The sequence below is a fragment of the Drosophila santomea genome, chromosome 3R, assembly GCF_016746245.2.
Source record: "Drosophila santomea strain STO CAGO 1482 chromosome 3R, Prin_Dsan_1.1, whole genome shotgun sequence".
Lineage (NCBI taxonomy): Eukaryota > Metazoa > Arthropoda > Insecta > Diptera > Drosophilidae > Drosophila > Drosophila santomea.
In genome coordinates this window covers 6439067-6466475 of record NC_053019.2, presented here as the reverse complement: position 1 = coordinate 6466475, position 27409 = coordinate 6439067, and the positions used below count along the sequence as shown (strand labels likewise).

General features: G+C 39.8%; 1 protein-coding gene across 1 annotated transcript in view; it reads left to right on the top strand.

The window, feature by feature from the left end:
- The first annotated feature begins 9884 nt into the window (after nt 1-9884).
- The window catches only part of LOC120453618, a 49506-nt gene continuing 31981 nt past the window's right edge, over nt 9885-27409 (top strand). The window contains exon 1 of the mRNA XM_039638397.2: nt 9885-11209. Within this exon, the coding sequence (XP_039494331.1) occupies nt 10179-11209 (1031 nt within the window). The 5' untranslated portion in view covers nt 9885-10178. The remainder of the gene's footprint in view (nt 11210-27409) is intronic.

Below are 27409 nucleotides of genomic sequence, written 5' to 3'. Positions count from 1 at the left end.
TATGCGGTTTTTAAAAATATTTTTAATGGAATATTTAAGAGTAAATACGTATATTTTTTGCCTTATAAAAACTAAAGCTATAAAGAATGTATTTTTTTGATCAAGTCCATAATAAATGAAGCCAAAAATATTACAATAGTAAACCTCAATCTTAAACTTAAATGTCTCTGTAATCTGGTTAAATAATTATTTTCAAAATTTAAACAAATTTACCGTGAGGGTTCTTAAAATTTTTTTTAATTGAGTTTTGGAATGGTTAAGATTTTTATATTGAGACATGTTCGTTTGTTTTTTTTTAGCTTGATTTGGAATTCGTTCGATTTCCATAGGCTTGAAACCAACGTGACTTCGAGTGGCGCCTTAATTGGTTTCCAAGAACTCGCGGTGCGCCCTTCTACTCGATGAACGCTTCACTTACCCCACCGCACCCCACCGCACTCCAGCTCTCTCCCCCTCAAACAAGCATGTGCGTTTGCCTATTATTTGCTGTTGTTCTTGGCTTTGATTCCTCTTCGGCCGTCTTCTGCCCGCTAATTAAGGTCGTCATTGCTGACCAGCGACTTGGACTTGGATATTGGTGCGTTTGCAAATTACTCTGCAATTCCGCCAGCAAATACTGGTGCAGGGAAGGGAACGAAAGTGGTGTGCAAAAGGTTCCACGTGGTAATTGCTTCCATGACTGGCTTGCCACAATTTCCAATGCGTCCTAAACTGCAAGCGAATTTTGCTTACAATATGCAAAGAAAGCTTTTTCGATCCTAGAAGGTAGATCCTAAAGATAGAATATATACATATGTGCATACATATGATGTTGATCAGCTCCATAAGCCAGTTGACTTGGACATGTCCGTCTGTTTGTCGAAAACTAGGTAAGCATATTCATACATATGACAAGTTACTCACAAGCTGTGCAAGTTGGTTTTTGAACGTTGACACTTGGTTTTGGTCCCACTCTTTCTAACGCCACAAACCACTCAAATCATTATTTTATTATTGACAAGTTGAATATCTTAACAATGACATGAATCTTATAGTCGAGAAAACCGGCGATATCGTTCACCCTTGTTGTTAAATAAACTTCAATTTATTTCGGATAAGAAATTTATTCGTTCGTTCTCTTCATATTTTGTGGCAATTCATCGCATTAAAAAGTTGCACACGAATCAAAAAGCAAATTAAACGCCCATTAAGGCATCATTTTTCTTTCGCGTATCGTTTTGTTTTGGCCCCCGAAGACGGATCAATCAATCAATCAAAGCGCATCGACCAAAAACCCCAATATATGACAGTGGTTCCGCTTATCCTTGACACAAAATTGATACCAAAAAAAATCGCATCAAATATTTATGCGTAATTATTATAGGCAGCTAAGCTAAAATATCCCCCTCAGCCAATTCAAGCAGCCCACAAATATTTACCAAATCATAAAGAAAAAATTTGATTTTGCGTTTGGTTTAATTGCTGTTCGGTCGGTCTTGTTAGCTGATTTATTTTGGCCAACCTTCGTCCCACAAACCAATGGAGGGTGGGAGGCAATTTGGCCGTAGACTTGTCTTATTGTTTATGTTTCCAATCTTAATTACGCGCGTGTATCTGTCAGATGCCCAAACCAATCTCTTTACACTGGTAAAAGCTTCAGGCCGCAAAAAGTGAGAAAAATAACAATAAAAGATGAACAACAAATTCGAGCGAATTTGCCAAGCAATTAGCATTGCGTAGGAAAAATAAATGAAATTGCATCCCCTTGAGCCAAAATAGTAGTGGTTTTAAGAACCACGTTTTTTTTTTCAAACATCATACATTTTTGAAATACAATCATTTCCTTTTGCATTTTAAAGACTTTGTATTATTGTGACTGAAAAGAAACCTACCCGCTTTTATACACCCAAGGCAACGTGCCTTTCTTGTTTATTTGCAGCTGGGTTTCAGCGATTACCTAGCGGACCCAAACTCAGCTATGCCCAGGAATCGATTATTCGGGGCCCGACTCCAAACATAAGTTTGCACACAAATTATTAGCACTTTATTATTATTTCGGTGGTTACGCCTCTTTCTTGTACGCATTAGCACTAAATTCAAAAGCAGACTCGAAGAAGCACACTAGCAAGATTTTTCACCTTTCGCTTTTAAATATTTTTTAATGAACATCCGTTCAAAAGGATTAAAAGACATTACAACAAATATAGTTCTATATAGATCTCTTGAAAAATGTTGAGATATATTTTTACATTTTTGTTTTTCTTGTAAATTTTTCTCCATTTTCCAAAAACCTTTTTGGAAACGCCCACTCCAACTAAAAAACTCAAAAAAAAAACTGTTAGTACTGAAATTTCTCTCTTATTATAACTTATTATTTTCCAGTTGCATATTTTAAGTGCACTCCGACTGAGGAAGCATTTGTGGACATTTGTCATCGCCGATTTCCGCAAACTGGTGTCCCCTCTTCCTGCTCATCAGCATTACCGTCACATAACGATCGTGTCCAACTCTTCCACACTCGTTGACCGCCCAAATTATTCGGTTGACCCCAAGGCAACTCCTGCAGACTGCAGATAGGCTGAGTGGCTAAATGGCTAAATGGATGAAGAGCGGGAAATCCGACAACCGAAATCAGCACCAGCTGACCGATTGTGAACCCTGTGCTGGCTTGGCAGACATCTTCACCTCATGTCGACTTTCCACGCTTCCCATTTCCATTTCCATTTCCATCTCCATTTCACTTTCTTTTGGCACGACGAGAGATGCCGCCAAGATGCCTCCTCGCAGCATCGCGCAATTAACATTCAGCTCCGGCTGGTGAAATCTCTACCAAGTATACGAGTAATGAGGAAACAAATGTTGTCAAATGCGTTGGCGGTTGGGCGCTCGATAAGCAAAGCCGCAGAAGGAAAATCTGCAGCTGTGCGGAAAGTCATTGCTCCCAAGTCTTGGCGCTCGGAAGTCGCTCTTGAATGTGGCTCCCAGACCCACCTCATCCCCGCCAATTAATGAAGTTCAAGCCCCTAGACTGATGGGGTTTAATGTCAAGGCACGCTGTTGGCTGAAACCTGATAAAACCGCCAGTTGCTTTTCAATCAATTTATTGACTCATGAAAATGAAAGCGGTCAGTAAGTTAAGATTTGGGTATGTTTTCCAAAACAAGACACATTCAATTAGGATAGACAGGTTGTTAAATATACATACCTTCCTGAATGCAATATGATATCTGCAGTTTCAGTTTACACGTGTGTAGTCATAGTTAGCTTCTTTGACATGGGCATCGACCAAAATGAAAGTTACTTATTGTTAAAAACGTTGTGTTTTTAGCTGCGTAACAAGAGTTAATATAGTAAATTAATATTAAATTAATTTGTTGATGCAGCCAGAAACGTAATTTATTTGTTCTATTGTTGCTGCGATGTATCCATGTTTAGTTTAAAGTTTGGCGTATTAGAATTCGGTTAAAGATGTCGTTTATAGCAGTTGACAATTGCCCTAGATCATTCAAATAAATGGCAGCTACGCGCCGCAATTTGTGGCATGTGTGTGGCTTTGAGAACAGTCTGTTCCCACAGTGCAGTTTAAAGCTGATGCCAAAGAAAAGAAAAAGATGTTTAAAACTGAGCAGACGCCGATGTAGATTAGAAAAGAAAAGCGCAGCATAATAAGCAATAAATGCAAGTCTTAGACTTATTTCGAACGTGTTAAAATGATACTGCGAATGGCCCCGGAAGCCAGCGCCAAACAATGGAAGTAACTAAAAAGAAACATTGTTTACACGCCATATGCGAGTTTTCCGACTTGAAAATACCCAGGCATATCAGGCCTTAACTATCTTATCAGTTATATGAGAAGCTATTTAATTGCCTCAGTTTTAATCATGCTTACAAATCTGATCTTTAAATGTATCTAACAAGAAATATTAATGTTGTATTCAGTTTTTTGCTGATATTGTATTTTTCTATTTTTTATTTTATGATTGATATTCAATGCTTTTGGGTAAATGTAATATGATACCATGTTCTCAGCATGGGGCCCTTACTTTGGCACTCGTCTATGTTGATATACCCTGCCAATACCCTTTAAGTGAAGCAATCATAATTTCAAAGCAAATTCTATCGTTTATTTAAACCTTAGAGCTAGAAACTAAGGGGTTCTCACTCTTGCTCGCCGCTAATTTCCCGTCTTTCTTGGAAAGCGCTAATCAAAAGTGTAATGCCCAGCGAAGGGAACTAGTGTAAAAGGCAAACAGCAACTGAAAATCGACAGGCCCCATACCGAAAAATGAAAATCTGCAACCGGCAACTGGCAACCGGCAACCGGCAACACTGGCAACCTGCAACTGCCTGCATTCAGCCTGCCACTGCCACTGCGATCGCGCGATGAGGTGAGCTCAACAATTATTATGCAGCAGCAAAAATCCACTCGAGGCGTTGCCCGCAGCCAAGTCGCTGCCAAGTGATTCTAATGATGCTTCTAATGATATAGTCAAAAGCGAAGCGCGACTTGCAGCAGTTGCAAGATGCAATGTTCTGGCTGCTGCCTGCTGGTTGCAACTTCCCAGTTGCCGCATGTGGCCCGCGTCTGATTTGCTGGCATGGCGCTTCCATTGCCGCGGCGAGGGGATTGGAGTCGGTAGCAATTGCATTCGGTTAGCCATTTGGGGGAACCGCAGTCCGCCTTTAACCCTTGGGCTCCACATGGCAAGATTTCCTGACTGCAATGCTGGGATTAGCGGGAACTTTGGCAATCATTCAGACCACTTGTCATCGAAAAAACAAAGATTTTAAAATTAAAAGATAAACTATACTATAAAGTACAAGTTAAAATAAATATGTTTTCTATAGCACGATGAGGCACCTCTGTACCCCTGTGTCCGCTAACGGGTTAACAAAAATGTTCTAATACCTCCTTTTCAACTGCTCCTTGCTTCCTCGGCGCGCGTCATACTTTTCCGCTTTAATTTTGCGTTAATCTTGGCTTGCACCTGTTGGATGGTCTGGTCTTGCGTCCGCTTCTCGGTGGGATGGACCCTCCTCCGGCTTCTCCTCCATCTCCTCTGGCTGGGAAAACCCCTCTCTGTTTGCCGCACTTCGTTCTGGGAGCAATGGCGATGCCGTTGTTCAATTTTGCGTGCCGTTGCCGCCTCTGTTATTTTAACAATCTGCCATTTAAGCGTAAAAAATGTTGCCTCGTTTCGTGCCGTTTTTCCTTTTGGTTCTTTTTTTGTGTCTCTGGCTTGGATTCAGTATTTTTCGGGCTATTTGGTTTGGCAATCATGGCCCGATGGCGCTGCGTTCTCCATTCTGCATTCTGCGTTTGCTTTTTGGTTTCAGGCTCCTTTTTTTTGGTTTTATGGGCGGCGGCATTGCGTTAGCTGAACCTTTTTCGGGCAAAACACATTTGAGAGCTGGTTGGGAGACAGACAGGTTGGACGGCATTTAGGTGGATTAGTCCAGACTTTGATTGGGAAATTCTTTGCGTGCACAGTGTAATGTCAAGTGGGTAAATAGGATGTTACGAGTATTTGGAGTTTTAATTTACTTTCACTCAAGCACACAGTTAATTGGATTTTTCTAAAGTTTTCTGAATTTTTTACAGAGAGTTCCTACTCAAGGGTTTATATATCGTTATATTTTGATAAAGGCCATCCACTTATGACAGACGCGGTTGGTCGTTCATTACTCCTCCATGGCCAAAGGCAAGGTAATCCAGGATTGAATCCCAATGCCAACTCAATATCAACTTGTCAGTCAGGTTGATTCTCTGGTTTTCGGAACTTCTTCAACGATGAGATCGCCTACTTTAATGTTGGAAAACGAATGTGTGATAGCAAGTTATTTTTAAAAAATATATTGTTAAAGGAAAGCACATTTTTTTTACGTTTTAAATAGTTCGCATATAAAGTTATAATTGTATAAAAAGTTTAGAATTATGCCACTTCAAGATTGTGTATATGTCGAAATTATAATAAGTGATTCAAAAAGGTGGTCTCGGGGAAAAACACACAAGAAAATAGTTCATAAAATAAAATAAAATGAAAACACTAACCACTAAGAATTACAAATCATTTTTACAAGGACGATACTTGCGATGAACATAAGGTGGAATAAAATAATACTAGGAGATAGGCAAAAGCTGCTTCCATTTCTGCTTCCATTTGGAATCTGCAAGCTACTTAGGAGTTTTTTGTTTTTACACAGCTCCAAAAACATTGGAAATGAAATCCGCTAACCCGGGCTCCATGGCAAAACTAAGAGACAACATGAGCTACTACTAGCAACAACATCAAACTGCGGCAATTGCGTAAATGATGTTCTAATATAACATCAATTACAATGGCAAGCGGCCATGGCCAAAACGGTAATTATGTAGTCAGCCTCCAAGTTGCGTTTCAGCCGGCTCCTCAACTCGCCCCTTGCTCCTCCCTCTGCTTCTCAGTGAGCTCCTCTAGCGGCATTCACGCCTTGTTGTGGCCAGCCTTGTCCTCAGCCTTCACCTCCTCGGCTCCATCCTCTGATCCTCTCCAGTTGTGTAGCTGTTATCGTTGTCGCTGAACCGGCTGGTCTGGCCTGCACGTCCCTGCACTCCACGTCGCCTGTGCTGAAGCCAAAGTAGAGGTGCACTGGAAAAGCAGATCTATGTAAAAGATTATAAGTTCACGGGCCAATCCTCAGATGTATTCTATAGATACCCTGCATGTTAAATAGCAGCACACCAATGTGTGCTTCAACGAATTTACAAATTTATTAATGAATATAATTTTGAGAGATCATTTCGACGAGGTAAATGTAATTTTAATAAAGAAATAAAACAGGATAATAGAGTACTTTTTGTTTCCAGATACCCTGTACAAAAATAATTACACGCATACGAGTAAATATTATATTCAAACATTTTAAAAAAATTTGGTCATCCTAGCATTATAAAGTAGTAGCACTGCAACCTTAACACATGTTTTTAAAAAATGCGTTCTTTGAAATACGAAAGTAATACTGAATACTAATACAATGAACGAAAAGTACAAAGAAAAGTACAGCAATGTTGCAAAACTTTTAATGCGCTATTTTCAAAGAACGGGAGTATTTCGCAGTCTTTTTTACCATTTCTCGGTGGATTTCAATACAAAACTCATGCATGTTGTTGCCGTTGTGCTGTTCAGCAGCAGCAGGAGCAGCAGCAGCAACAACAACAACCGTTTTACGCATGCGTGTGGCTACGGGGCCTGTTGCACCTGCCCTGGCCCCCTGCCACGCCCCCCGTCCCCCGTCGACCAACAACTGCATCAGCTGACTGCCGCACGGCTTCAATATAAGTTTTAATTGTGGAAATTATGTGACATATGCTGCTGTTGTCGTTGTGGCCGTTGCTTCTGGGAGGATCGGGAGGACGGCGGTCCGACGTCTGTCATAACTGGTAAGGTTGTAATTAAACTGGTGCTGAGACTACCACCCCCTCACTGCACCCCACCTCATCCCCTTCCCTTCCCTGGCCCATCCCCATACACTAGCACTAACTCTTCTTGTGGCGAGTTCGTTGCCGCCCATCAGATGAAATTGTCTGGAATGGGAAGACAGCATTTTGTGGGTTTTTCTCGGGCTGGTAGTAAACATTTTACGGTTGTTTATTGCCGCCAATTGATGTTTGGGTGGAATCCATCCATTGGATGTTGGATGGTCGACGTTATGCTACGTGAGTACACATGTGAGCAGATGATAGATGAGTCAATTGAATGGGCACTTGATCGATATGTGGGCTATGATGGGTGGGCTTCGTCCTGAGTGGGAGGAGTTACAAATTAACTGGTCCTACAAATTTCACAAAAATTCATATTTTATATTGTAGGATTACTCAAATGGTTTATTAAAGATAAAAGTAATTCAACATTAGGAGACACTTTCTATCATTATGTTTCTATTAATACTATATCTTAGATGTGAGGTTTAACATTTTGTCCTCCAATGATTTCAAGTTCAAGAGGTCAAGTACATATTTACAAGTCAACCACTTCGTGGCCATATTTAATCTAAGGCAACTCCCGTGTAAAACCCATATAGTTACACTATTTTGGATGCTTATGGCTTTAGCCTTCGTTGTTGTTTTACGTCCGAGAACAACTTTAACTGCACTTTGATTGATTGATTGCCCCCGAGTCCAAGTAGTTGTTGACTTTACAGCGTGTTTATGGCTGCGCCTAAGTCTTGAACCCATATGAACCCGCCACAAGCCAACCGCAAACACCAGCGCAAACACTTTGGCCGCTCCACCCACCGGGTTATATGAACGCAGGCTGAGCATTATGGAGTGTTTGGGAATCGGAGCTCGTTGCTTAACCATAACGGTAATGGTGGACCAACAACCGGAGCGGCCCAAACCTTTGGGTCACCTCCGAGTGGCAGTCGGAGACGGGGATCTCTTATAATAAAAATCAAAATACCGTCACGTAAACCGATAACAAGGCACAAGACCCGGCGTCTGTGGCGGAATCGCAGTTACTGCCGAAACGCAATTAAGACCGACATTTTTATGGTGTTCAAACTATAAAATTCATATAATTAAATTGCAGTTATAACTTTAACAGCAGCAACAAGAGCCACACCAGCCACAATAACAGCAGCTACATGCAACGCCAACATCTAGCGAAACTATCATAAAGCTCGGATCAAAATCAAATCGCTGCCGAGAGTGAATAATTTCTTAAATGGGAGCATAAAGTGAAAAGCGAAAATCAATGCAATGACGGCTGAGAACAGAAACAAAAATTACGATCGTTGAGCGTTAGCGAAAATTTAAAAGAAAAGCAAGAGCAATATTACGAAACAACTAAGTCTGGTGCCTATGAATGGTGTTTTTACTACATATTATCATAGGGATAATAAAAATGTACTCCTATAGCTTGTTTTTGAAATATATTTAACAGGAAGTGTTTCCAATTGTCCATTCAGGATGATGAAGAATTAATATATATGTATGTAAGAGTAACGATAAGACATGGCTATGTTTAGGACCTCCTTGCAAACACTATACAAATAATAAATAATAAGTAAATATAGATTCAATTGAATCAAAACAGCAAAATAAACAAAATACTCCCTATCGCCACCCTCACACAATTTCTTTGCAGTTGTTGTGCAGGTGCAGCAGGTGTCGAAAGCTCCTTGCTCTTTTGCTCTCAGCTCAGCGAGCTTTTCAAGCCCTCTCTTTGTTTTTTTTCGCTCCCTTTCTCGGCTTACGGTTGCGGGTTTTGTGCCGGTTGTTGTTGTTGCTTTTGCTTTGGAGTTGGTATTTTCATTGATAAATCCCACGGCATGAGAGAGTTTGGAAGAAACGAAACCACAGTCGCTTCCAAAGCAGATGTCATGGTACCTTTAAATGTTTAGCTCTATGTTAATTTATAGAGTTATATCTAAGAGATAAAAACTGTGTAATGGAAATTAAAGAAAATATTAAACAATTAAACAAAACTAAATAAATAATAAATGTGTAATGACAATTAAACATTTTGTTTACAATTGCATTCACTGAAACAATAGCCTACTGATATACAATCATAAAAGGTTAAAAACACATTATAAATTGTTAACTTTTTCCTGAAGAAAAAGCGGGAACAGGAAAAAACATTAATAGGAAGATACCGCGGCACTTCCTGCTTTTTTTCATTTTACATTTTAATAATTGTGATGATCTTTCTCCCATGGAAATTTCGCGAATAACATTTGGCAAACAGCTGAGCTATGTTTCGCTCACTGGCACTCTCTAAATGTAACAGGTGCAGCGCAACAAGTGTCGATCGAAGCTTTTGCTCTTCCAATGGCAAATGTTAACGAATGTAACTTAACATGGCGATAACAGAGCGAACCAAGTTAATTCAGTTACCGCCTCGCACTCCACAGTCGATAAAAAGCTCTCGTTCGAGACAGACGTGCATAACGCAATAACGATATTTTATTCGATCCAAAACCAAAAACCAAACCAGCTTCAACTTTGGCGCGACTTTTCGCGAAGTGAACGAGCTGAAAGCCAAGCGAAATTAAATGTGAAAAACAAGTGTGCATGGCAGGCGGCAGAGAAAGAGTGAAATAAGGTGCATATGTGCAGCAAGTGTAACGATACCCAATACCCGGGCTAAAGCTGTAAAAAAAATAATAAAAACACAAAAGAAACAACAACAAATAATACCCCTTAGTGGCCAGCAGCCATGTCTACGAAACTGGAGCAGCAGCACTCGAAGCCCATTCTGAGTCCAACTCGATCCCTGGACGAAGGTTTCGAAAGTGATCCGGATCGGGTTTCCACCGATTCGGAGCATCAGACAAGTGGAACCACTAGCACCAGCACTTGCAACAACAGCAATGCAGCCATTACGGCCAGCAACAACAATGCCAGTAAGCTGGCGCAGCTTAGTTCGGCGGCCACTGGGGGCGCAACTAAGACGACATCCGGAGCTACTGCATCCAGCCCTTCGATGGTGAACTCCGGAAATGTCAGGGGTGCACTCACTTTGGCCGCCCCCCAGTTGCAGAGGCGGGAGTTTTTTGCCAAGGATCAGGGGAAACTAAGGCACCAGGCACCCCCACAGCAGCCACGCCTCCAGTACCAAAAACAACGACAACCCCTGGTTCCCAGTGCCGCATCCAGTGTCCACAATCACCGGTTAACTGCGTCGATGCAGCAGGGATCTTCGGGATTGGTAAATACCCTGGGAACCGGAACTGGAACTGGAACTGCAAACTACCGGCGCGGACGCCGGCTCCACATGAATCCGCCTCGAAACGGAATTAGATCACATTCGGTGGACGCGATTTCGCGGCACAATCGCCATGGCTACGATCCCAGTAGCTTAATCCTGAAGCACGATGGAAATGGCAATATAAGCAGCAGCAATGCCGGTGCCACCACCACCCGCATGCTCAACTACAAGTCGCCGGGCGGAGGCACTGCAGCCGGGGCCCCGGCAGCCGGACAGGCTCTACTCGTCCAGCCGATTTCTAGTGCCACCCTATCTCCACTCGTGGCAGCCGGCGTGGTCGATGTGGTCGAGGGCGGTGGCTCCTCGCCGGTCATCGCCTCGGCCACCCACAGCCTGTACACCTTCTATCCGGCGGAAGGAAATCTCCAGGTGTGGCAGACGGAGTGCGGCGACCTCACCTACAAGTCCTCCCGAAATATGCACCAGCTCCACAAGGCACCCGTGTGCTGGACGCAGTCCATTCCCAGGCAGGCCAGAAGGTGAGTGATTAGAAGCTTGCTATTTTAATAGAAATAATTAAGAAAAGTGATGATATCACGAATTTAAGAGAGGGCTTAATATGCTTTTTAATATTTTAGTATATGTATTAATTTAAAATGATAGATAATTCATTTCAATTATAAATTTTGGAATGCTAAGTGTATATTGTTAAGCGCGCTACTCGTTATAAGTAAATTGTAATTAAAACAAAGTGCAGAAATGGGGGTTCAAATATTATCTTTATACATTTTCTTGCAAATATTACTTTGGGCAAATCTGGAGAACAAATGTAAAATGCTTTTAAATATGATATCGCAGTTATTCTACAATGAATCTATTGTTCAAAGTTAGTTTCTGTAAATATTATTTAAAATGATTGATTGCCTGCTCTCTTCTTGTTCTCTAATTCCAGAGCAAGCATTTTATTTTTAGGTAGACGAGCTTTGCTTAATTCTAGAGCTTAATAAATGGTTCAAAATGTAAGCTAATTAGTTAATGGCTCGGTTTTATTTTTGACCAAAAATGAAGTCAAATGCCATTTCATCTATAGCGCTCGGCCAGAGTGAAAGTCTTTTCAACAGCATCGGCCGCAGCAACAACAAGCAGGCCAAGTTAAACAGAGACAGAGAGTGAGAGAGATAAAATATTGTAGGAGAAAGAGAAAGAGGGCTGGGGCAGGCACATGTGTCATTTAACTTGGCCGCGAGGCAGGTTGCAGTGTTGCAAGTTGCTCTGTGGCAATTAAAATGCCTCTGGAGACTTAAACTGCTTCACATTGATTACCCTCAGCACCGTCCCTTGGCACATTGTTAAATTCGGTTTTACATAACTTAACATTGCCCGGGGTTTGCCCGAAATGTGTGTGACCCCAAATTAAACACAAATTGCACTCCAAAATTCAGGCACATAAAGTTTGCCAATTTCGCGCTTAACATTTCCAAAAGACATTTTAGGTTTTTGCCTAAATTTGGGTTGGGTTTCGGTTTATTTTGTTCGCCTGAAGTCTGTTACATTTTTTGCCCACAAAATGTGTCTGAAATATTTAATAGCTGCGGCAATCGTTTAACTTTTATGACTATGCACAGATGTAGAAACGTCGAGGTGAAGGGGCGTGTCATTGGTTAGAAATGGCTAAATTGTTCCATTTTAACGATATACGAAAAAAGCCCAAGCTTAGTAAAAGTAGCCAAGCTTTTCATTTTAATAGGAATATCAAAAATAAGGTAAGGTGTAAGTGCAATGTAAGGTTTTGCGTCGTTCTTGGAAAGAGTATATATGTATTTACTATAATATTGTCTAAGTTCAACAGGGTACTAAATAAATAGCAAGACCGTTGTATTGATATTGTACTCTATTGGATACTTCAATTGGACGACATGTCAGTTGGATTTTTTATATACTATTGCGCTACTATTAGATACCCGTTACTCAGATAGTGGGAGTGCAAGGTAAAAATTGCATAATTTCTTTAAAATATCTTTAGATATATTTGCATTCGAAATTTAGTTGAATTACATCTTCAGCAAATTGAAAACAAAACAAAAAAATAAGTATAAAAATATTTAAATTAAAGGCGTGATAATCTGAAATTTCTAACTATTAAAGTTTTCGAGATCTACACGTTCATACGAACAGACAGACAAACTAGGATACTTGAATAGTGATCTTGATCAAGAATATATACTTCACAGGTCCTGTCAACCTGTTAATTATATTCAACGGATCTTGAATGTTTTTGCTGGGTTATGTACTATCTTCCTCAGTAAGCGAACATATTTTTTGATATTAATATTTAAGCAATAGGCTTATTATTTTTTTTTTTGCCAAATGGGAAATATTTTGAATTTACTTTCAAATTTCGTGTAACGCCTAAACGGTTTTTGATGTACAAATATCAGTCTCAGTTTCATTTGGGGTTTTTATTGCATAAGCACACGCAAATATGTTTATTAAAAGCCTTTTACTTTGACTAAGCGCCGCCCACTCCAGAGCCGCAACTATCTGTCCCAATGGTTGGTAGGTACTACACATAGCCGTCGCTGAAAAATGGCAAACATTTCAATCAGCAGGAGCAGACATGCAAAGTGTATCAAAAGCGAAAGAAAAGTGGCAGCAGACTGAAGCAGAAAAGTAGATAAGACTTCCAGGGGCATTCAACGGAAATGTGTACAATCAATGAAAAGACTTAGGCAACGAACTTGATTAGTTCAACGCACTGCAAGTTGTTTTTATCAATTGGAATTTTTTGTGTAAGCAATGCTTTTGGAGTTTTCTCTATTACGTCTGTTGTCGTAGCAGGCTTGAGTGGAGGTTCGATTGATATCGCACTCGAAAACACAACTCAAATCTACGTTGCAAATCAAATTGCATGATGCGCAAATATTTCGGCTTCGACAGCATCTCTAACACCACAAGAAACAATAAAAGTAAAAGTTTTTATTTCGCATAGGTAAATTTATTTACATAGTTTTGGGTAAATTTTGCGCACCTCTTGGTCTTTTTTACAATGTGTCATTCCCTTGTACACTTTTGCTTTTCATGAGGCATTAGTTGGTTTTTTTTTTGGATGCTGAGTGTGGATGGCCGACGTGTAGGTGTCCGAGATGCGAGCGTTTGAAAGTGTTTTTTATGTCGCTGTTTTTGTAACTCTTTGATGGGGTGTTGCTGAAGATATGATGTTTTTGCTTTCGGCGTGCGAAAGTTTTTTTGGCTGATGAGTATGGAGTGGCGCTGTTTGATGGCTGCCCGATAGTGCCAAACTTCCGCTTTATGCATATTATGAGAATTTACCAAAATGTATTTGCATTCGAAATTAAGTTGGCTTTACAAATGTTGTTTGCATGCATGAAAGTATTTACAAATTAAACTGTAATTTTGATCGGAAATTGGCGTTGATAATAATGAAACTAAAAACTTTTATATCAAGAACTTTTGTACTTTTTATACTTTTTTAGTATTTGCAATTCATTAGAAATTTTAAAGTTGATTACTATTTGAACTCATTTCTCACATGATAAAACGTATCTGAAAACATTTATAAACTGCAAATAAAGATTATAAACTATTTAAATACACTACGAGTAAATCCAATATATTAAAGCCTTGTAGTAATGTTCATAAATATCGTGGACAGAACCAATAATATAACAGCACTTGCCAAGGCTCCGTTTTTGCATGCAACTTCTTAATGACGCCATTAAGGAGCCCATAAATTTGTCACTTAGCCATTGATGTTTGCACTTGGATCGAGATTCGATAAACAAATGCCGCTAATTGCTCCTCATCAGCCAATCGGGAGATATCTAACCATAATTGCTCACTATTTTTCGTGCCGGAGGTGAGGGCTAAAGTTTCCTTCTGATTGCTGTTTCGCCAATCACATTGCCTTGCTGCTAGATAATAAACTTGTTGCGCAGCATTCACTTTGATTGCTCATCATTGAGCTCATACCCAGCGCCGAAATCATCGGCAAATATGGTGCCTAATTAAAAGAAATAAATGCTTAAATAGAACCAAAGACGATCTTCCGTATTTGACTTATGAGATGACTGCTGCTTCTTTTCGCTTAGTGATTTTTCGGCAAAGTAAATACAAATACGAAATTCGTCTGTCAATATTTGTGGCGCAGATCGGAGATTTCTGTGAGCTGTGGGCCTAAAAATAGATCAAGTATTGTAGGAAGAGTCTCAAGGGGCAGCCAAATGAGACAAGCAAACTGTTTTTTTTTTTCGATTTACATAATGCTGAAACGGCGATTGTTGAGTCCGTCTGTTAAATTATTGTGTTGACTTTAGGCCAAACACTGTCCCACAAATACGAATGACTTAAGCAACTAACTTGTCATTTATGCAATAGGATAACTCGGGGTGATTCATTTTCTTGGCTAATCTCTTAAAGGCTTTTGAAGCATATTCAATGTCAAATTGCTTTGGGTAATTGCTTTTTTAAAATTCGAACTTTTTTGGCACCCACATTTGACAGCGTTGAAACACTTTCAATTTCAAAGCTTTGACGTCTGTTTTAGCACCATTTTTGGACGAGTCATCAACACAATAGAACTATTAAATGGGGATCTCAATTTTGTGGAAACTTTAACCTGAGTGCCCCCACCACAATTCTACCCGCTTGTCGCTGTCAATGACATCAGACACTGTTGAAAATGAATAACCGAAACCAAAACCGAAAAGCAGCCGGAAATGCAGCGCAAAAACTTCCCAAGCCCCTGTAGGGTTTCCCGCTTCACTTCTGTTACATTTTTGCCATTTAGCATTTGCCACATTTGTAATTATGCGAAAATGAAAACCATTCGACCCGGTGAGTCACAGCCACCACCACCAGCGTCAGTTGTCGACACCTGCGACCGCTTTGGGTCACGGGCCAACCATGTGAACCCACATGTGAAGAGTCGGCGAGAGTCGGGTTCAGTTCAAATGTTCAGCAGGGTCGGTAGCGAGTCGAATTGTAAAATGCAATAATATTCGTGTGCTCTATGGCTGCGGCTTTTGTTCGAGTGCGAGTCATGGTAATTATCTCTGGCATATGGACAAATGAATTTTTCTACTGCCCCGCACGGGGTGTGTGGTATGCAGGGTATGGTATGCAAAACTAAATTATTTTATATGCATTTTTTTTTGGGCTTAGACAGCGAAAGTCATCAATGTACTGAAATCGCCAACTGTGACTCTGGGGTTGAAGCGGATCCATGGGAATTTCGAAACATACATATGTATATGTAATTAGTCATTTCGTTTTCTGCGAATTTACTTATACAAATTTTACTAGCGACGACTCGCAATTTACGAAAAAATAATTTTTGGAAGCCCTTATACCCGTTAGTCGTAGAGTAAAAGGGTATACTAGATTCGTTGAAAAGTATGTAACAGGCAGAAAGAATCGTTTCCGACCATATCTAGTATCTAAATTCTTAATCAGGTTCAATAGCCGAGTCGATCTGGCCAATAATATTATTCTAATGTCTTTGATCTTGTCCGTCGAGATCTCAGAAACTATTAAACCTAGAATGTCTAGACTCAGCATGCAGACTCCAATCTTTTATCGATTTGCAGACACGCCTACAGACACGCCACTTTGACACGCCTACCCTACCGCCCACAAACCGCTCAAGAACTGTCAGTGTTGAAATTCCGCCTTTGTACTTCTACTAGCTGAGTAAAGGGTATCACATAGTCGGTGAACTCGACTATGCCGTTCTCCCTTGTTTTAAATTCCATTTATAAATTCCATTATACATTTTTTTGGTTTGGTTGTCTAATCTAATTTTAATTAAATCATTCAAATTCCATTAATACTTAAAAAAGTTCAATACAAAAATGATTCGGAGAAAGATGCTCTCAAGATAAAAAAGTCACTGCCACCCATAGAAGCAAGCCCAAGAAAACCGCAGAAACCTCACTTTTAATTTGAAAAGCAAAATGCAATTTAAGCGAGGCCAACGATTTTGATGAACCGCTTAGATGTTGGGCCTGAAAAAAAGCCACAAGGAATCGAGATTCGGGCGAAGCTAGAGAACTTGGCAAATAAATACAATTTTAACACCTTTGCTCCACATTCCACTCGGATAGTTCCGTTAGCCAGTTCGGGTATCAATTGTTATTATTATTAATTAGAAAAATATTTTGCTGCCAAGCCATCGCCGAATCCCGTGCCTAGCCGTTCCAGAACCAGCCTAGCCCAACCCGAGTCCAAACATCGCCTGACTGGAGTTATCGGAGCAGAGGCATCAAACCACTGGGAGCGTCAGCTCGCAACCAGGCGAAGAGTTACATATTTGGTCCAGAGTTTTGATTGGAACTCCTAGTGGCCGTGACATGCGAGCCCCGCCGCTTCGTGTCAGCAAATTAGAGAAATATTTTGTTCGCTCAGTAATTGGCAATTGATCCAGAGATCCCCCGGAACGTTTCGGAATGGAACCAGAAACGAAGCTTTACAAATTGCCGAGAAGCTCGTGGAGCACACGCCCCGAAAAATTCGTTTAGCGAAATCAATAAACGTCTCATAAATTTTGACCGTTGATTCCAGTTTCTGTCTTTCGGCGTTTTAAGCGGAGAACCTCCACAGGAAATTTGCATTTTCAAATTCATAATTAGCATGACAAAGAGCTGATCAACAAAAAAACATAGCCATATGTATATGTATAAAATTATATTTAGAAAATTATGGTCGGCGATTCTTTTAATTTTCGCTTTCAGTAAAGAAAACAGCTAAAATTCAATAATATTATGCAAGCTGCTGCTAGGAAATCAAAAAAAAACCCATTTTAAAAACAAGCTACCAAATATTTTAGAAATAACTTCTTTTACTACGCACACGTGTGACTAAAATTTTATTGCAAATCTAAAGGCAAAAAACTCCATTTAAATAGATATTATATTACAATAATTTTGAAAACTTTCCTTTCCCTAATTTTCTGCGTGAGATCTTCGTTGGTTCAGCGATATTCTTATATATAGATTTTTTTCTGGCCAGGGCATTAATTTTATAGAACATGTTAATTAGAGACTTATTTTGTTTTCTGCTTAAATTTTTGTAGTAAGAGCTGACAAATTTTTAATACGCAACAAATATACGAAAAATATTTTAATTTTATTGGAATATGGAAATGAGCTTAATTCATTTATAAAAAACATATTTTTATTCAAATGAAAAAGTAAAATATCAAGATTTGATTGAATCAACATAGTTGCCTTCCAGTTTACTAAACAGCCCCCTGAATGTATTTTTGCAATCGCAACTTAAAGCTTAGCAATATAAACAAGAATAATTACAGGCATCAGGCCACTTCATTGAACAAAGCGAAGCCGAAGAACAATGATATATAAAATAATTATATAAAAAGAAACGAGTAACAAATTAAAATAATTTGTTATACAAATGTGCCTTGTTTTTTATTGATTTTGAGTGCGTGACAAAAATAATGAAAAACAGGCATAGACGAACAAAGGGAAATGAATGTTCAAAACTATAAATTAGAGAGGAAACAATCCCCAGGTTCTGGACACCATTTTATGGTTAGTGCGGATTACGCAATGAGAATCAGTGGAAAGAATGAAAGATGGGAAATTTCATCTTACAACTAATTTATGTAAACGGAAATACCAAAACAGAATCTGGAATTTGAAAGTTAGCCAAGTTCCTTGACTCCCCGACTGACCGATCCCCTGTTGGATGAGTGCGTAGATCGGCTTAATTGCTTAGCAGAAGCAGCACTCAAAACTCGAATTTGTTTTGTTCTCCTCTGTTTTTTCACACACTTGCGCCCCTTAAGAAGTTCTTTATGAAGTTGTTTGCCTCAAATTACTATAAACAATTCTAATTCAATTTCGGTGACCCGGTCTTTGCTTACTTGGCATTTGATGGATACATTTTCTGGTCTTTTGGCCACAGAGCCATGCAAATGAGCCAAGTGACAGGCCAAATGAGTCTGTTTGCTTTCGAGTGGGTGTAATGCTCGTCAGCAGTTTACGTTATTTTTTGTTTTGCCTAATTGATTTGGCGATTTAACTGGATACACTTTGATTTCTACATTAGGGAATATAAAACGACAAGTGATTAACCGCGTTTCTTCTCCTAATAAAATACAAATTAAAGAAACGTTTATAAGTAAAAATTAAGTATTCCATTTTAGATGAACCACAGAGATTATTTAATTTTTCTAGCCTATCAACTATTCTCCATCAACGTTAAGAAAGTACCAAAACCTTATATAGAGTCACAGACGGCGATAAGAGAGTTCCAGCCATGTAACCCGTGTGCCTCATTTGTCTTGCAGCGGTTGTGGCTGCCGCTGTAGATCTTGCTCCTAGTGATGTTGCATACACCCTCACAGAAATGCACTGACAACGGGGACGGCATATTTTCAACACCTGCCTTGCCTCGACTTTGCCCGTCAACCTTTGTGCCACTTTGCCAGTTCCCAAAACTCACTTTTGTGTCATTGCAGCAGTTGCTGCGCTGATGCTGATGCTGCTGCTGCTGCTGCTGTTGTTGTTCCTCTGGGAGATAAGCGCAAAAACTATTTGCCAGCAAATGGTGTCGTTGTCTCAGCTGCTGGGGATCTGAACCTCGGAACCTCGGGGCCTCGGAAGAAAGCAGGCGGGGATGGCGGGAACGTCGGAGAGCTGGCGTATTTTGCCTGCATGCATTAGAGCAAGTTGGATGCAGTCAACAAATTAACTTGGCAAAGGAGGAGGAGAAGCCGCCAGGTAGGCAAAGGTAGACGCATCACTGGCTCTTCAGCTCCCCAGGCACCCATTCCCCCAGCCACCTCCTTGCCACCCCATGTTGTGACTGCAAATATGCGAACTGCGCATCTTATTAAGAAAGAAAGTACTTTCTGTCAGGCAGCTGTTGTTCGTTGCCGCTGACTGTTTTCTACCATATACTCTGCCTAGATATGATCTACTATTATTTTACTCTTTCGTGGTCAGTCAATATAAAAAGCGCAAGCGCTTTTCTAATTATACAAGTGAGAATATCTTAGATATGGCACAATAAATCCAGTTAAATTGTTTATAACAAACATCATTTTGAAATTATATTATTATATATAAATTGGATCCTTTGGTTCCATTATATTAATGGAATTGTAACCTAATTTGGTATCTATTATAAATATAATTTAACTCCGATTAAATTAAAATTACCTAAATTAATACTGTATCTACTATAAATTAAGTTACTTTTTTTTTGAAACATCGCTCAAACGATTTCCCTAATTAGCCACTAAACTTAAATATTTGAGACAATAAAAGTGTATTCGGAATTCATCTTTGGCCATTTTTCGGAATTTTTTCTATTATCATCCATACAATATAGCGCTTTTTTCATTCAGTTTGCATTTTCAAGTGCCGTGCGAACTTCAACTTGATGTCTCGTTGTTGTCGAGCCACACAAGATGACTTCTCCAGCCACAATCCAACTCGGAGTTGCAGTCTTATTACAAATACCCAGCCTAGAGCCCAACTGGTTGGACTTGTTTGCTGGAGTTTCCATTCGGAGTTTTTCTATCATAATTCCAAATGCATTTAAATTGGCCCAAAAAAACACTAAGAAACCACCAGGTTGCCCAACAAGATTTATTTGTGCTTTTTCGACAGTTGACTTAATTGCCGCTAATGCAATTAAATACAAATATTTTTGCTTTTGTTGTATTTTTGTCACAGAGCGTAAATATTTTTTGTTTGCCTATTTCCTTAATTAAATTAATTGCAAGTAATAGTGAAGTTATGCGAGCATGCGAATGGAATTTTCAGACATACCAAACTTAACAGATATAACAAAAATTTTATGAAAATATGCAATAAATATTTTGATTGTGGTAATAAATTTAATTAGATGTTTAACAAGTTCGGGTATACAGAATAATAATGCTTAATGTGGAGAAACTCAACATAAAGTTTAATAAAGTTTTTAATTTCTATTTCGTATCTCGAATATAAGGATTGTTACTAGAACTCATACGTCCTGTGTTTCAGATTAAAAACACTTCTTAAAAATCTACCAAAACTAGGGAAGATAAAGCGAAACCCGGAAGAAGTTCTTACAAAATTATGATTCGTTTTGTGTTTTCCTCAACTCGTTATAGAGTTATATAACCCGACAGCAGTCATAATGGTTAGGCATGCACTGACCACACTCAATCCCCGAGCACCGTTCCAGACCCTAAACAAGATGATCGGACAAAAGAAAATACTCGTAGTATAAGAGTTCACTTTCCTCTCCACGGATCCAGAGTTGATGTTAATAATGGTCGGGTGATGATATAATTGGGTCTGGGCTCCTAATTAAGTCACGCCAAACTTAAGCTAATTTGCAGCTTTAGTTCTTCTTTGGCCACTACACACTTCTAATTGGTTAAAGTGATTATGTAAACAAGCAAGTAAACGACTTGAGTGCGTAAATAAAACTTTTACTTGGCTGCGAGCGCTATTCGTTGGCTTCCTTTCGACATAAAACGACGGAAACTGCCCAGAAGCAGGGCCATATTGAAAGTGGTGGGGAAATTTCGAATAAGGTTTCTGATCACTTGCCAGCTAGCTACCTAATTGAAAACGAAAGCGCAAATAGGTAGCAGGAAAATGAAAAGTGCAAATGACAGCCATCGATAATCGAATGACAACAATGAAAACCCTTACCGCCGGCTCTTTTCCTTCGCTTCTCTATGCGCTGAACACTCTTTATTTCCGCATCGGCGCCCTGTCCGCTTTTCATTTCGTTTTTCTTAAGGTTTTCCATGTTCATTGGAGCGCCGCCGAGGTGAAGGGAAATTTTCGAATGGAAATGCCGAGAGTGATTTTGTATCGGAGTGTTGACCACTGTTAATTAACAAGATAAGTATAGAAAACAATCCGAAATGAAGTCAACTCAAATTGTATTCCGTTTATTTAGCAGACTCCTTATATTGTGAAGCTTTTATTTATGTACAGCTTTTCCGTCGGCCATTAAAGTTATGATTTGACTGATTCTTCAGCTAGTTCAAGAAGATTATTATACCTAACCTTGATAAAAAGACATTTCCTTGCAAACGATTTTTTTTAAAAGTCTTTTGTTTTACTTTCTTTTGATGTAATGCGAAAAGAAAATACCTCATAATATATCCCCTGGTTACTCTCTCTTTCATTGGCGATATTGGCCATCGCCGCGGCAATAACGATAATTTCCTGCTGGAGAAAAATTGCAGCTCTGCTAATTTGCTGTAAATAAACGACGCGAAAATAATATACAATTAATTGCTATTCCAGCTTGGACTTGAAGTCGCAGCTCGGATTCAAGTTGGCGGTCAGATACAGATGCAATGGCCGTTGGGCCAATACATTGCTCTGGTATCCCATGATCATCCGCCACCGGCTTCAGCTCCCCGCTGTCTTTAGTTGGCAGATCCAACCCTCCGGAGGGGACGATGGGCAACGCCCACACGCAAAGATTCTTCAAGGGCAATTGCAATTGGAGTTTGGGGCGCTCTGATCGGCAAATTATGAAGTGCCAAGGAAGCCATTTATACGATTTAATGGCACCCTGGGTTTGTCCGCGTTTCCCAATGATCGTAAATAAACAGAACGTAAAAGAACAGAAAGCAGAGCAAAAGTAGAAGTAGAAGAAGCTGTTCCCCATTCGGGCCTTCCTCTCCAATGATGAAGCCCTCCTGGTGGTCGCTGGGATTAACGCCACATTGGTCGTGGATTGGTAGTTTTCCAAAGCAAATGAATCGATTATTGCTGGGCAAAATGCGAATGGGTGAAATGAATTCATTGGCTTGAGCTACGTTAGTGATGCATCCGGCGAAGATCAGCAGGAGCCGTACCTGAAGATTCCATTCATGCGGTCTTTACTCTTGATTCAAGGTTTATTACTTATAACTGCTTACTCACAGAGCTCCCTGCAGTTTGTAAATTATGTTTGTCAATACAAGACGCTCTTAGACAACAAAAATGTGTTTTTGAAACAAAACTTAACGCCTAATGATTTCTAAGGAGATAATCAAGGTTCAAAATGTTAAAAATGACTGGTTTAATTGCTTACTTTAATCTTGCTTTTCGATATGCTTTATCTTTCTTAATGCGTTGCTTGAATGTAAACCATTTCTTAGAGTTTCTAAGCTTAAAAGTTTAAAATTGTATTTAAGTTCATTTAATTTCTTTTGCATGGCTGACTAACCATAACCAACGCCATTAGAATGTATTTTTTCTGCTAGATTTCAAACACAATTGAAACTCATTTACAAGCCGCAAACAAATTTCACCCAACAACTGCGATTTGCAGGGTCCGGGATCCAATGTGCAGTACCGGGCATCAGACAAAGGCAAAGATAAAAGTAAAACCAAATTGTTACCCTCGGTTCGTCCATCGCACTGCAGATTTGCAACAATGTCGGCTTGTAGCGGAAGTTGTAGAAGTATCTTGTAGTTTGCTGCGATCTAAGTGTGTTTGTAGTGCGCCTTTCTGACAAATGATTTGGGAGATGAACTTGAAGCTCGGTTGAGATTGTGACTCGTGGCTACGTCGTCATCATTTGATTAATTTTTCTCTTTGTTGGAAAGTTTTCTTCATTTCATTTCATTTGCTTTGTTTTGTTTGGGATATTTTTTTCATCTGTCTGCAGCGAAGTGAAATCTTCGGCTGGGCTGTGTTTCTTCAATTCCAATTCCGATTCCAATACCTCTTCCAACCTAAGAAATTCAATTTTCTACAGCTCTCGGATCGGCTAGGGTCTTCAAACTCAGCTCCATCTCCGATTCCGATTCCGATTCAGAGCGCATGCCAAATCAATTGTGTCTCCTAATAATAATCACAATAATTCGTTATTTCTTTTGTGTTTCAATTTCGGAGTGCGTCGCCGTCTTTTTCCCCAGGCATCTATATTTAACTCCGAAGATTGTCAAGTGCTGGGCACGTACTATCAGATGCTCTTGGCTTTCTTTTCATTTTCATCTTTTTCTCCCCAGTACTCGTACTAGACTTTTTCTCCACGCTTGACCAAGACGTTAATTACGCAAGCACATAGTTACCCGAGGCCCTGGAATCGAAATGAAAGCATCAATCCCATCCAGCAGATACAGCATGCTCGCTGCCAGATTCGTTTACAGCCAACTCGTTTAGCACTCAATACGATCCTCCTATGCATATTAGTTATTAGGCTCGTCGTAATTGAATTAACACCAGTTTCGGGCCCGACTTTTCAGTCCTGACTCGAAAACTTTGTATCTCGCCAGCCGTTGTCCACGATCTCGATCTGTTTCTTATTCCGCGGATGACGCACGATGTTTGGCTGTGTGCCAAGTGCCATTCAAGTGCTAAATACATGCAAAAAATTGTTGGATAAATAACTTAAGTTTAAATACAATATTTGTTTAATTACGTAGAGCTCTACTGTTGGGTACACTTATATTTAGATTAAATTAACATAGGCCCGAAAATTTAAGCACATGTTCATAACAAAACTGGTGTCAGATAGTTTATTTATCGAATTTAATTTCTATATGTACCATATAAATATATAAATAATTATATTTATTTAACTATATTGATTTTACTAGACGTTGATTGTTCTTTTAAAGTCCCCAATAAATTTCCGTTTCAATGCTGCGGGAACGAAGACAAAGCTTATTCACCTTATTGTGGCGCTAAGTGATACAAATATTACATAATCAAATTGGTATCATTCAAAGGGCACCAAACACGGCGTAATAAAGCTGCTATCAAAGCTAGACCACAATTCCTAAATTGGCCAAATGGCAATATAAATTAGTATAATACAAGTTATAAGGTACCCCAGCTAACTGATCCATCTATCCATGCATCATTATGGCTTACCTAAGCATCCAGCATATTTGTATATAATGATAGCCCCAATTCAACTAACCGTTTAACGATCTTGCACATTTCCCCAGCTCGTCGAAACCCAATTTCGGCGGGTTGTATCTCTACCAGTAGTAGGCTCCACTTGAGGGGGCGCCACTCGAATGCTCGCAGTCTGATTACACCAGATTTTCGATATTATTTTCGTTAGAGGTTCAGCAACAGCTTTAGCGGGAAATTGTTGCATGAAAAACAGCTGGATAACAACATCAACAAAACGGAGCCACATCCAAAGCCAAAATCCAGCAAACGAATGCGACGCTTCAACGCTCGTCAAACACTTCAATTACGAATTCAATTTGTTGCTCATTAAGCCGCTGAAATGTTTATCAACATTTTTGCTGCTACGTTCGTTGTTACATTTGTTGTTATGCAATTGGCACGCGCAAGGGTCCAAAAGCAACAGCCAGCATTTTATGTGTTTGGCTTATTGTTTGCCCAAGCTATTTTATGAGTAATACTAGGTTTAATTTTAGCTAGAAGCTAGGTGGGAAATAGAGATCGGATTAGTTCCAATCTATTTAAAATTGTATTTTTCTTTGAGTGAAATAGTTAATTGTGATCTGATATTTAATTGAAATAAAACAAATGAAAAGCACGATTCCTAACAACTTTATACTCCAGGGTATCAGCGTAACTGCTTCTTCTAACTTAGCCCTTTCTTTATTGTTTCACCGAAGCTTCGTTAAACTTTTTGTGTGTGTGGAGATTGCATTTCCTTCACGTTACGTGTTGAGGTTGAGGGCACTTGAAGAGAAGTTTTACGATCACGATGATCATCACGCTGGCGATGATGACGATAGTGTAAAGGCCCTGCCATTGCCCTTTACCGTGTGTTGTATAACAGGGTAAAAGTTGCAGTGCCCCCCACCAGGAAACCTCCTCCCGCTTTCTCCTACCTCCCCTCCCCGCCCCCCTGCAAAGTAAGACTTTTCCGGGGCCATTGCAACCACGACATAGGACTTGAGACTTCATATTGTGTTTCTCACGCACTTTAACACCATTTAGTTGATAACAATCGCAGAAACGTTGCGCGCCGCTCTTTCATTGCCGCCCATCGCCATCTCCCTCCGCGTGCAACGCCACTTGCCACCGCCTTAACTCAACTGCAGGCCGAAGATGCCTTTTGGCTTTCCCAAATAAAAAAACGAGAAAAGGCACCAGACATAAACAATTCCAGCCGCGATAAGCAAAGTCCACTTACAAACGGACCTGAACCTGAACCTGTGCACCCAACTGGTTGCCAGCCAAAAATCGCAAAAAGATGAATAAAAAAAACGCCAGGGAAAAAAGAAATGCACGTACCAAAAAATAGCAGGAAAAAGTACACATCGAAGGAGAAAGTAAACGTTAACGAAGTTGCCGCAAAACGTTGAAATGTTGCAAAGAAAGCAGTCGAAGCCGACAAAAAGGCTGAAAAGAAATATTCCTCATCTTTATCTCTCTTTTTTTGAGCAAGTGCCTGAAGTTTTTGGCTTTCGGTGAATGATGAACTTGTCTGGAGTTTGGTAATTTTCAGCGCAAAATGCGAAAATCAAGGGATCCTGAAAGGATTATCAGAAAAAGAAGTGTATTTATTTCTTAGAGATTAGAGTTATTATTTCTTTCTGAAACTGGAGATACCAAAAATTTAAAAAAATCACATTCACATTACTGCTTTTTCAGTATTAGTAATATGATATATTGTTCAATCTCTTCATTTTCATTTAAAACATCCAAATATTCATATGCCGATGTAGATAACCAATCCCTTATTAACCTAATTGAGCTAGCAACTTACGCGACCTCATAAAACGGATCTTCACTGTACGCGAAATTTGCAAGCTAGTTTTCCCAGCCCCAAACGATGAACTTCCGTTCAGTATGTAAATTTTATAAATTTCCCTGAACTCCAACAGATCCAGATCTACCCCTTTCCGTTCGTTTACCTCCATACAACTGTTACTGAAATTCCTGGCAAATGTGCTATGAAATCAATAAAGTATTCGAAGCATTTGAGGCAGCAGCTGGTGATGCTGCTGCTGATTTTTCTGATGCTGCAGCATTCGCCGTTTCGACCACTTTGTAGCTGCCACTTGTTGCACCTTTCTCCTTTGCTCTGGCCCCGCAATTCGATACGAGCCGGGCGATGATAAATTTCTGCAACCATAACGGCCACATTCGAGTATGTGCCGCTACATATGCGATAGGCAACACTAAAAAAAATCTTACTACATTCAGAAGTAAGAAAAATTATTGCTTTGATTAAAAATTTGTAGAACAAGAAATAAAGGTGTCTTTGGCAAACGGAAACTTATATACCCTAGCAGTAATTATACATATACATATAACTATAAGAAAATATTTGTGTAGTAGTAGTAGTTTGTTGTAGCTCCAAGTTTCTTTTTACTGTGTACCTACCCCCACTACACCTGCCCAACTTGCAACTTATGCGCATAATTTTGACTTGATTTCATTTTTCTCGCAAGCGATTCGTTTCGTCCAATTTGAAATTGAAATTCAAATGTGAATGCACCTGAATCAATGGAGGAATGGGGGATCAACGATCGATGGCCCAAGTTAGCCGCTGACCAGCTGGCTATTTATTACCTCACAGCGAATGCAAATTTCCCTGAACTCCCCCTCGTTGTATTCCTAACTTCTGGCCAGACAGAAAAGCCAACCGCGCCAAATCATGACAATTTCCTCCGAGTTTATCGAACTCAGCTAAGGTTGAGCCCCTAATGATCGGCATCGGCACGAGAAAATAGAGAAACATGGCGAAGTTCATATGTAGCAGCAGACCCCCATCAGAAACCAGTCCAACAATCCATTGACAAGGTCAC